General features: G+C 45.8%; 1 protein-coding gene across 1 annotated transcript in view; it reads right to left on the reverse strand.

Moving 5' to 3' along the window:
- The window catches only part of smap1 (small ArfGAP 1), a 223,736-nt gene that overhangs the window by 33,458 nt on the left and 177,778 nt on the right, over positions 1–12,500 (reverse strand). Inside the window, exons 9-11 of the mRNA XM_063191296.1 lie at positions 9,055–9,440; positions 8,501–8,524; positions 8,245–8,275 (exon numbers count right to left, since the gene is read on the reverse strand). Coding sequence (XP_063047366.1) covers positions 8,245–8,275; positions 8,501–8,524; positions 9,055–9,440 — 441 coding nt within the window. The remainder of the gene's footprint in view (positions 1–8,244; positions 8,276–8,500; positions 8,525–9,054; positions 9,441–12,500) is intronic.

Raw genomic sequence — 12,500 nt, forward strand, 5'->3', positions numbered from 1 at the left:
GAACTTCAAAAAGCACAAAACCCACCTCCTCCCTTTTCCCTTCTCATATGCATCAACACGCATATACAGCACAAAATTATTAACAAACACACTCTTACACATGCACACACACACGCACCCACCATCACAACGACACAAATGAACCCTCATGCGACTAATAGCTCACCAATGGTAAGGGGGAAAAAACAAAAAAGCGTTTGAGTTAATATGTTAATTACTTGTGTTCAGGTTCGCGATATGTTTGTAATTGAAAGATAAGATGACTGTGTATGTTGTGAAGGGAGGAGTTCTGCGTACTTAAGTGGGAGATACCGATTTAGCTCGGGCTATCCGCATATCTCGGAGACAAGTCTTGTTAAAGAAAACTACAGAGTGAGAGAGAACAGAGGGAGAGGGAGGGAGAGAGAGATCGATAGATAGATGAGAGAGAGAGAGAGAGAGAGAGAGAGAGAGAGAGAGAGAGAGAGCGAGAGAGAGAGATGGTGTGTGGGTAGACGAGATGGGAGATGGCGCGTGGGTGGGAGAATGAGATACAGACACATAACAGGCTGATCACACTAATGAGCTTTGTGTAATTGGCGAGATTGGGATGTTAGTTACACTGCGACACTATCTCTCCACAGACTGGGGACTTCACACACCGCAAACAATGCAATCAAGCAATGCAATGCAATCCAGCACGGCCCACCACTGCTGCTAGCAAAGCAGCCCCACAATTCACCAAGATGGAGACCAAGACAACCATCATATCCAACAAGAGACATGTAGGCTATACTTGTAGGACCCTTTGAGGGAAATTGGTCTGCACAATTTGCAAACACATCAGATCAGATCAAGACTGAGATTTAGAATTCGGCACCAGAAGGGGTCTCAGAAGTTTGTCTGGAAATTACCCACGGTGAAGAATTAGCGAATGACACAGTGAGATTACATTACATGGTGAGTGAGGTAAAGCTAACTGCTGATCTGAAGCAGTGGGCTACACCCGCTAACCTGGAGCAGTGGGCTGCACCCGCTAACCTGGAGCAGTGGGCTGCACCCGCTAACCTGGAGCAGCGAGCTGTCACCTCACTAGACCTGTACAGCAGTGGGCTACACCCGCTAACCTGGAGCAGTGGGCTGCAGCCGCTAACCTGGAGCAGTGGGCTGCAGCCGCTAACCTGGAGCAGTGGGCTGCAGCCGCTAACCTGGAGCAGTGGGCTGCTTTGGCTCCAGGGGGTTACGGTTAGGTGCCTTGCTTGGAGCCATTCAGCCGTGCAGCAGAGCTTGCAGATCAAATCAGTAATCAGTGATGGGCAAAATTGATTAGTTATTTGAATTACAACCGAGGACCACATATTCCACATATTCCAAATGACCTTGTTTGTACCTGTCCAATTCAACTAGGTGATCATTCAACCAGACAATCGTCTAGCTGAATTGGACAGGTAAAACTAATTCATTTAGAATAAGTGGAACTGTATTGTAACTAATGAGTCCCTTTTGCCCATCACCGATCACACACAAGCCCATATAGCCTGAACCAGAACACTGCAACACCTGCCAGCCAAATATTACATTACATTGCACTTATCTGACGCTTTAATTTTATTCAAAGCGACTTACTGTTATTATTTTTCAGGGTATTGGTTACAGTCCCTGGAGCATTGTGGGGTTAGGTGCCTTTCTCAAGGGCACTTCAGCTATAGATGGAGATGTAGGTAGAGGTCAGGGGGGGTGGGTTCGAAGCTGTAACCCCTAGATTGAAAGACCAACTCTCTAACCACTTGGCCACAGCTGCCCTACAAACACAGCTCTCCATCTGATCTACCACCACTGACTACACTCTGAGGTCTTGACAACACAAGCTAGTAAGTTGCACTCAAATTCTGGGACCAAAGGCAACTTTGTTGATGAAAACAAACTATCAACTTGCCCAAGCAAAACATCCTGGTGTCAAAGAAGGTTCTGTTGCTCTGTGATCTGCACAGCACTGACGTGTGTGAAAGATGAGTGCGTGGAAACTGGGCTGACCAGAATTCAACCCTCTACCCAACATGACCCTGATTCAATATACATGACTCCATTTCCCCAGCGCTAAGCCCTCTGACATTCAAACTCATGGTGAAGCATACAAAAGTCTTTGCGATTTTATCTCTTTGGTTGTTATCTTGCGTTCCCCCCGTCCGCTGCTCACCCGCATTGATAGTGGTAGACTTCTGCCTATTTTTGCTCCTAATTGTTTTTTATTCTAAAGCCAGGATCAAACTACTACACGACTCCCGATTTTGAACCGGCAAAATTCTATCTTAGAACGTCGGTCACAACAAGGAAATCTTGCCCGAGAATCACTTGCGATGGTCCTGCAGGGTGACGTTCCACCAATTGTTGTAAGGGGTGTCGAGAATTGGGCCGATAGTTGTGTAGTTTGAGCCTGGCTTAAGGCTTGTTAGCCACTGGCCACTTACACTGGTGCCCCCTTTGGGTAAGCCATCCTTCAAACGGCAAGAACTGTATATACCAGAGCTGGACCTTACTTTGCAAAGCATGTAAACCGTTACCGGCCACTGCCAACAAATGGTTTAATGGTGCAACCAGGCAGTCAATAGTCAGTCATTATTTTGGAACAATGGATTTTTTCTTTTTGGGCAATCACCCATCTACAATGAGGATTCAATAAGTCAAGCTCACTTCCGCCCTTTAATGATTATATTGTATACCAGTATATCGTCCACATATTTGGCTGGTCGCAATCGTTGGCTGGTCACAGTTTCCATCTTTGCTGCAGGGATGGAGACAAGTACCCTTTTCCTTGTCTGACCACATTATAACTAAATGAAAATGGGCAAAACTCAACCAGAACGCTTCAATTCTAATGCCTATGATGATCTTGAAAACATTGGTCTTCCAAAAGTTCAGTTCAATAAGTTCATGTACTTTTTGACAGAATTTCAGCACAACAAAATCTGGTCAAAATCCGTCCACTCATTCAAAAGTTATTGAGCAAATGGAAAAAACCCAACAAAAACAAAACAAAACAACAATCTGTGACCTAGGATGAATTCACGTACAAGTACAGTATAGCCTCAGGCACATTCTGTGGGCAGAGGCATGAAAAGGGCCAACATGCCAGCTAGACCATCTCAACAGGATGCCACAGCCATTCTTGCACAAATTCCCATCTATGTGGGTGAAGGTTTAAAAAAGTAAACCCACACACGGGAGATGTTTGACACAAGCTACCTTGACACACAAATAGAACGTGTAGGAGGGGACCCCTGTGTTAGACCATCTCGACAGGTTTCGAGCTATTTTTGCCAAAATTCTGATCTACTGTATGTGGGTGAGGGTTGAACAAAAAAAAAACACCCACTGCAGATCTTTTGACACAAGCAACCTTGACAAACACAAAGAAGAGGACGGGGAAGAAACATGGAGCAAGAAAAAAGCAAAAGAAGAAACAACAGCAGGGGAACCACAAGGAGGCCCAAACATACAAACAGAAGGGGACATAAACAAGCAGCGCACACGCGCAAAAACACCCAGGGGGAAACAGTGGGGGCAGACCAGTTCACATTGATGCTTTCTGGTGTCCTGCTAAAAGGTCACATTGGGTCAGCACTGTACTGTACTGCAGTGTGTGTGTGTGTGTGTGTGTGTGTGTGTGTGTGTGTGTGTGTGTGTGTGTGTGTGTGTGTGTGTGTGTGTGTGTGTGTGTGTGTGTGTGTGTGTGTGTGTGTGTGTGCATGCGTGCATGCGTGTACTATGCAGAGGCTGACAGGACTGGGTGATACTGGGACAGAACTGACAGATGTGTGTTTGTGTGTGTGTGAGTGTGTGAGAGTGAGAGACAGAGAGGAAGGGAGGGAGAGAGTTTGCATGTGCGAGTGTGTGTGTGTTTGTTTTGTGTGTGTGAGGTGTGTGGCGAGAAGAGAGAGAGAGAGAGAGAGAGAGAGAGAGAGAGAGAGAGAGAGAGAGAGAGAGAGAGAGAGAATGAGAGAGAGGGAGGGAGGGAGAGAATGAGAGAGGGGGAGAGAGAGAGAGAGAGATCGAGGGTGAGAGAGTGAAAGTCTATGCAGGGTGCCTGAGAGGCAGTTATGGCAGCAGCAGCAGCAGCAGCAGCAGCAGCAGCAGCAACAGCAGCAGCAGCAGCAGCAGCGGTGGCATTAGCAGAGCAGAGCAGAGCAGCAGCAGTGGTGGCATTAGCTGAGGGAGCAGAGCAGTGATAAGCAGAGAGAGCTGCTGTTTAATTACAGAGTGAGAGGGAGGTGCTGCCCATTGATTTATGATGTGTAATTAACCTCCTGTGGGCTGAGGCCACCAGGCTCCCTAACCCTTTACACTTCCCACCGCCTCACACACACACGCACGTACGCACGCGCGTGCACACACACACGTGTACTGCAGGCAAATGAGAAAAAAAAGAAGAGAGGAAAGAAAAAGACTGTGAAAGAATGAGAGAGTGTGAGAATAACAAAGGACAAGGACGGAGATTAGAATGCAAAATGCGACTAAGTGGACCAAAGGACGGCGTTAAGTGACGGGGCAGAGCAGAAAAACAACAATCGATGTTTGATCGCTGCGGCAGCTGTTTCCTTAATGGCCTGAAAACAAGCAGAATTTATCTGGAGCGGCAGAGTTCTCTAGCGCAGGGGATAAATTCACTTTATCCTCTCTTAAAACTCGACTTGACTCTGTGGTGGTGAGAGAAGACTTTAAAAAGTAACACTTGGAAATGAATGAAAACAAACACCAAAAACGTTGGCCAAAGTCAAACTAGAATAAACAGTCCTAAAGGCTCAAAACGAACAAAACCAAAACGCAAACATCAAATAAATACGCAATTAAAAGGGGCAATGGACACAAGCTCGGAAAAATAAAAAATAATGAATAGAGCCTCTTGCCCAGTAAGTACAAAACATCCCTGTATTAGATTTGATGAACTACCTGTGAAAACAAAGTTGAATGTCTGAACACTTGCTGCAGTTTTGCGTTTTCGAGCTACACACTCATGAGACTGGGTAAATAAAAGAAAAAGCAAAACGGGAGCAAGTGTGCGGACATTCAACTTTGTTTTCATGACTGTCCAGACCCTATGTCCTTCACCTGCTTTTTGAGAATGTGCCATCATCTCTACCCTTACTACCTTGTACGTGGGAACATCGACGATTGTTAGTATTCCCTCGTCTGTGCTTCAACACTAAAGATAATTCACGCACAGGTACACCACACTAGGCGATTCCGTGTGGAAAAGCCAGAGAGGCGAGTAAACATAATTAGGCGACCAGAAACAGCATAAGTTGCCGCCATCCATTCAAAGGGCCCCAGAGTCTCCAGCTTTGGGAACAGCAAACAATTAAGCTGTGTGGCTGGCTTTTGGTACGCAGAGCCAACCATGGTCCGACCGAGACCACTCTCTCTGGCTGACATACAATATATACTGCATATACTGGCAAGAGAACAAAGCATTGGAGCTCACCTCCTATATAGTCTACCATGCAGGAAACAAGACAGTGTACCGTATACAATGTGCAGTGTTAACATACATTTTTTAGGCCGTTTTTTATCGACTGTAAGTGTTCGCTCCATGGACATTCAATGAGTTATCACAGGACACAATGTCGATAATTGCATGAAAACTACAGTACAGAGAGGTCTGGTGCTACATAATTACTACGAGCGAGGAGAATGAGTAAGGAACAGCACAGAGGAAAGAAGAGAGGAATCGAGAGAGGAAAAAAAAAAAGAAGGGAGCGTTTTGTAGGAAAAAGGGAAGAGAGAGAGAAAGAGGAGAAAGAGAAGAGTCAAGTAGAAGCAGAGAGCGGGTGAAGAGTAAGAGAAAGTAGTTGAAGAAGGGAGTAGAAGTGAAGAGTAGGGGGACGGAAATAGAGAGAGGAGAATAGGTAAAGGTGGTGGTAAAAGGGAAAGAAGAGGAGTTATAGAAAGTAAGAGAGGATGTAAGAAAGAAGGAAGGGAGAGGGTAAAGAGTGCACAGCAGGGGAAGGGATAGAGGTGGAGACGTAAAGAAAGGGTCGAAAAAAAGAAGGAGGGTAGGAAAAATGCAGAGCGATGGTGAGAAGGAGGGAGGGAAAAAAGAGAAGGATGTGAGTTAGAGTGGGAAAGAGGAGAAAGAAGGAGGAAGAAAAAGATCGCAAAGATGGGAATATAAGAAAGAAAGGAAAGAAGCAAAAGGAAGGAGGGGAGAGGACGAGAAACAAGTGACCACTGAAGAACTGGCCTACAGCAGGAGCGAGAGAGGTTAGAAAAAGAAGAATAAAAGATGAGAAAGAACGTTACACAAGGAGTCGGAAAGAGAGGAAAGTCAAGGTGAGGGAAGTACAGGAAAAAGAAGCGAGAAAAAAGGAGTAGCAGAAAAAAGAGGTGATGAAGAAGAAAAGAAGAAAACGAGTGCAGGAAGGAGAAGGGCGCAGAGGAGGGAGCAAAAAAAAAAAGGAAGATTGAGAAGTGAAAGGGCAGAGTGAGAAAGTGACAATGAGCAAGCAGAAAGAGAAGACTACAGAAGGCAGACTGCTAAGCGATAACAATAAGGAAGAGAAAGAAGATCAAAAAGAAGGAGAGGCAAAGAAAGGCATAGGCAAAACGACGAAGAAAGGGGGCGGAAGGAGACCAAAAGGAGCAAGAAGAGCAGACAAAGAGACCGAGAGGAGCGGGAGAGAAAGAAGACAGAGAACAGAATGGAAAGGGACAAGTGCAAGAAGGAAAAACCCTAGAAGCGAAGTATAATGAATGAAGCAGCGTATTTTTATGCACATTGCATTAAATGATATGGGAGAACAAGGGAGACCAGGAGAGATTACTCGAGGAAAAGATGGTCGTCAAGCAAAAAGTAACGAAAAGATAAGAGCGATAGGAAAAAGAGTATAAATCTAGATGAGGGACAAGAGAAGCAGGGACAAGAAAAGTAACAGAGAGATAAGCGCCGATATAACTATAAAGTAAGAGGGAAAGAGCAAGGTAAACATAGTATGAAAAAGCAGGAAAGTATAAAGTTCAGAAAGAATAAGTAGCACTGATGTAAGCTAAATTCTGAAGAGAGAACGAGAAAGAGAAACGTGAGAAAAAAGCCAAAAGATAGCGACATAAGAGGAGAGATGAATAGACATATAGCGGTGATAGGGCAGAGGTTGGCAGTCGAGAGCAAAACTCCCCCCCCCCCCCCCCCCCCACTACATTGTTAATAATAATTATTGCGTCATTTACATGCATATGTGTGCACATGTGTATTGGGTTAAATATTGAGGTCAGCTTTTGTTGTGTTTGTGATGCTTACCTGTGCCATGTTCCATAGAAGTGTAATGTAATGCTAAATGTAATGTTAAAATGTGAGGCCTAAGGTTGGAGCAGGTTCGCACACTAAACAAGACACAGAGGTCAAGCACAAGGAGTTTTTTTATTAGAGCAGGTTAGTGTGAGGCCTACCTGTGCCATGTAATATAATGTGATGTAAACATGTGATGCCTACCTGTGCCATGTAATGTGATGATAAATGTGATGAAATGTGATGCCTACCTGTGCAATGTAATGCGATGCTTCATGTAATGTCAACATGTGATGCCTACCTGTGCCATGTAATGTGATGCTCCATGTAATGTAAACATGTGATGCCTACCTGTGCCATGTAATGTGATGCTGAATGGCAGGGCAGGGGTGGTTTTCCCTGACTGGGGCGCTAATTGAGCGGGCCACGCTGCCAGGGTGTGAAGTGAACCACCACCACTAACACCCACCAACCACCCACCGACCAGGCCCCAATACCCCCACCACCAACCCAATGTGATGCTGAATGTAATGTAATGTGATGCCTACCTGTAAAATGTAATGGGATGGCTACCTGTATTCCACAATTGTAATGTGATGCTAAATGTGATGTAAACATGTGATGCCTACCTGTGCCATGTAATGTGATGTGATGTTAAATCTAATGTAAACATGTGATGCCTGTCTGTGCCATGTAATGTGATGCTAAATGTAATGTAATGTGATGCCTGCCTGTGCCATGTAATGTTATGCTTCGTGTAATATAGACATGTGATGCCTGTCTGTGCCATGTAATGTGATGCTAAATGTAATGTAATGTGATGCCTTCCTGTGCCATGTAATGTAATGTAATGTAATGTGATGCCTACCTGTGCCATATGATGTGATTCTAAATGTAATGTAATGTAATGTAATGTAATGTAATGTAATGTAATGTGATGCCTACCTGTGCCATGTAATGTAATGTAATGTAATGTAATGTGATGCCTATCTGTGCCACCATGTTCCACTGCTGCTGCTGTAATGAAAAATGTAATGTAAACATGTGATGCCTACCGGTGTCATGAGATGTAACTCTGAATGAAAAGTTAACAAGTAATATGTAATATAGTAAGTGTGTAATGTGATGCTTAATGGATTGTAATGTAATGCCTACCTGTGCCATGTAATGTAATGTAAACATGTGATGCCTACCTGTGCCATGTGATATAATGCTAATGTAATGTAAACATGTGATGCCTACCTGTTCCATGCTCCACTGGGGCTGCTGTAATGATAAATGTAATGTAATGTTATGTTAATTCAATGTAAACATGTGATGTCTGTGATGCCTACCTGTGCTATGTAATTTGATGTAAATTGATCTGTGGCATGTAATGTGATGCTAAATGTAATATAATATAATGTGATGCCTACCTGTGCCAAGCACCACTGGGGCTGCTGTAATGCTAATGTAATGTAATATAATGTAATGTGCTGCCTACCTGTGCCATGTAATGTAATGTAATATAATGTAATTCCTACCTGTGTCATGTAATGTAACATGTGATGCCTACCTGTGCCATGTAATGTGATGCTAAATGTAATGTAAACATGTGATGCCTAAATATGTCACGTAATATAATGTAATGTAATGTGAACATGTGATGCCTACCTGTGCCATATAATATGATGTGACGTAATACGATGTAATGCGATGCCTACCTGTGCCATGTAATATAATGTGATGTTAACATGTGCTGCCTACCTGTGCCATGTAATGTAATATAATGTAATGCATTGTTAAGTGCTGCCTACCTGTGCCATGTTCCACTGGGGCTGCTGTCCGGGCTGCATGGCGGCGGCGTACATGTGCTGCTGTGGCGGCATGGCGTGGCCCGCCTGCGCTGCTCCCATCATGCCCGGCGCCAGCCCCATGACGCCGGCGGCCTGCGCCCCGCCCATGAAGCCGTTGGGCATGGTCATGCCCACCATCATACCGCCGGGGGCCGAGGGGTTCTGACCCATCATGCCGGCGGGCACGGTGGCGGCGGGCACGCCCTGCGCACCCATCACGGCGCCCATCATGGTGGTGGGGGGCATGCCTGGAACGCCGCCCATGCCCGGGAAGGCCTGGAAGTTGGCGGCGCCGCCTGGCTGCTGCACGGGGAACTGCATCTGGGAGGCGCCCATGAACATGGCGGCTGGAGGACGGTGGGAGACGGACAAACAGACACACACACACAGGCGGCCATACATACACAGACACAGACACACGCAGACACAGACACAGACACGCAGACACAGACACACGCAGACACAGACACAGACACGCAGACAGACAGACAGACAGACACACAAAAAACACAGTCAAAGACAGGACAGGACAGGACAGGACAGACAGACAGATAGACCACGGACAAAGACACAAATACACAAGCGCGCACACACACACACACACAAGCGCACACACAGACAAAGACAGAGAGGAAACACAATCTTTAATGGGCGAATGGAAAGAGCTTCTTATCTAAAGCAGCATCAGTATCACGTTAAGGGGAGCACAAAGGGCAGAGCAGCACATGGAGACACACACACACACACACACACACACACACACACACACACACACACACACACACACACACACACACACACACACACACACACACACACACACACACACACACACACACACACACACACACACACACACACACACACACACGCGCACACACACGCGCACACACACACACACGCGCACACACACACACACACACACACACACGTCCCTTTAATCTCTTCAATAATTGAGGCTAATGGCACCTCAAGCGTGGCATCGCAGCAGCATAATATGATGCCATGCTAAGAAAATGATGCGCTCGCTCAGAGTGCACCACACAGTCTCTCACACACACACAGGCATTCCTTCACACACTATACAGCACAACCAAACACACCCTCCTGCGTGCTTGCACAAACAAAAATTCACATGCGCATACACAAACACACACATTCCAAGAATACACACATAGGCCTATATTCGCGCACACACATTACTCAAATGCACACACACTCAAGGGGTCTCTCTCTCTCTCTCTCTCTCTCTCTCTCTCTCTCTCTCTCTCTCTCTCTCTCTCTCTCTCTCTCTCTCTCTCTCTCTCTCTCGCGAGGTGTCAAGCTGAGCTGTCAAGCTGCTCCTGGAAGACTTGGTTAGAGAGAGAGAGTCAGAGAGAGAGACAGAGAGAGAGAGAGAGAGAGAGAGAGAAAGGAGGGAAACGAAAAAGAGAAACAGAGAGAGAGAGAGAGAGAGAGCGAGCAAGAGAGGGAGGGCAACAGAGGGAGAGAGAGCCCTCTGGGATGAGGGCTGATGAGAGACGAGGGGAGGGGCAAGGAGAGATAGACAGAGCGAGAGCGAAAGAGAGAGAGAGAGAGTGAGAGAGCAACAGAGGGAGAGAGAGAGAGAGAGAGAGGAGAGAGAGAGAGAGAGAAAGAGAGAGGGAGAGAGAGAGAGAGAGAGAGAGAGAGAGAGAGAGAGAGAGAGCGAGCGAGAGAGCAACAGAGGGAGAGAGAGAGGGAGATGAGAGACAGCAACAGAGACAGAAGCAGAGAGTGACAGGGCCTACAACTCTATTCTATAAAGAGCCAATTTTCTTTTTAATTCATTATCTTCAATAAAAAACGTTCAATTTATTTAATTGATTTCAAAGTTAAATCACTACTGCTAATGCATTTCATAACTATTTTGTATGCTTTGGCAAAACTGCACTTTGAACAGTCATGCCAATAATGAATCTGAAATGAACTGGAGGAGAGGAGATGAGAGGAGAGAAGAGGAGGCAGATAGGGTGAAGATGGCTAGGTGACCACGATGAAAGGAAAGAGGGGGAGAGAGAGAAAGAGAGGACAGAGAAAAAGAGAAGAGATGGAGGAAAAGAGAAGAGATGGAGAAAGGGTGAATACTGTGACAAAAAAGTGATGAGGTCTAGATGGCCATGATGAAAGGAGAGAGGGAGAGAAAGAGAAAGGAGAGGGGAGGAGTAGAGATGGAGGAGAAGAGAAGAGAAGCAGAAAGGGTGAATACTGTATGTCTTGGTGACCACGATGAAAGGAGAGGGGAGGAGTAGAAATGGAGGAGAAGAGAAGAGAAGCAGAAAGGGTGAATACTGTATGTCTAGGTGACCACGATGAAAGGAGTCATTAAGAGCCAGCCAGACGGGCTGAACTGAGGAGGAGCAGAGAAGAGAAGAGGAGAGGAGAGGAGAGGAGAGGAGAGAAGAGGAGAGAAGAGAAGAGAAGAGAAGAGAAGAGAAGAGAAGAGAAGAAAAGAGAAGAGAAGAGAAGAGAAGAGAAGAGAAGAGAAGAGAAGAGAAGAGAAGAGAAGAGAAGAGAAGAGAAGAGAAGAGAGGGGAAGAGAAGAGAAGAGAAGAGAAGCCAGACGCGGCTTTGAACTTTAAGAGGATGTCCTGTTCGAAGGCAAAGTGCTGCTACAGACGAGTGCTGTGTGTCTTTCATCATCTCTCTCTATCTTTCTTACTCTGTCGTCCTTCTCTTTGCTTTACTGACTCTCTCTATCTCACCTCAGTCTCATACAGTCTTTCACTCTCTCCTTCTTCTTGATTCTCTCTCTTTCCATCCTCCCCTTCAGCATCCCTTTCTCCCTTTGTAAAATGCTCTTGTCCTTTCTTCCTTTTTTCACTCGTGCTCTCTCTACGTCACCCTTCTCTTTTAGCTGTCCATTCTCTCTCTCCATCTCTCCATCTCCTAGGCAGGCAGGTTTAAACCCTGTGCGTTCAGCAGAGTCAGAGTGCTGAAGTAGGCACTGTGTGAATTATTAATATGGCCGTTAGAAAAGGTCTGTAACTCGCCCACCTCTTACAGCACTCACTCACACACTCACAAGAGTGGACACACACACACACAGGCACTCACAAGAGTGGACACACACACACACACACACACACACACACTCACAAGAGTGGACACACACACACACACGGGTACACACACACACACACACACACAAATTAGCCAATGGCAGCAAGATGCTAGGAGACATAAGGCTCTTTTCCACTGCCGGTTTTCTGGTAGGCCTTCAGCTCGATACAGTGCAACCTGGCCGCAACTTTTTGCTTTTCAATTGAGCACGACACAGCTCAATCGTACAGCAAAAAGTGGCCGCCGAGTTCCGCTGTGTAAAGCTGAAGACCTACCAGAAAATTAGCAGTGGAAAAGGGCCTATAATGACACATCATCAGGGCTGA

This window comes from Engraulis encrasicolus, chromosome 24, assembly GCF_034702125.1.
Source record: "Engraulis encrasicolus isolate BLACKSEA-1 chromosome 24, IST_EnEncr_1.0, whole genome shotgun sequence".
Taxonomy (NCBI): Eukaryota; Metazoa; Chordata; class Actinopteri; order Clupeiformes; family Engraulidae; genus Engraulis; species Engraulis encrasicolus.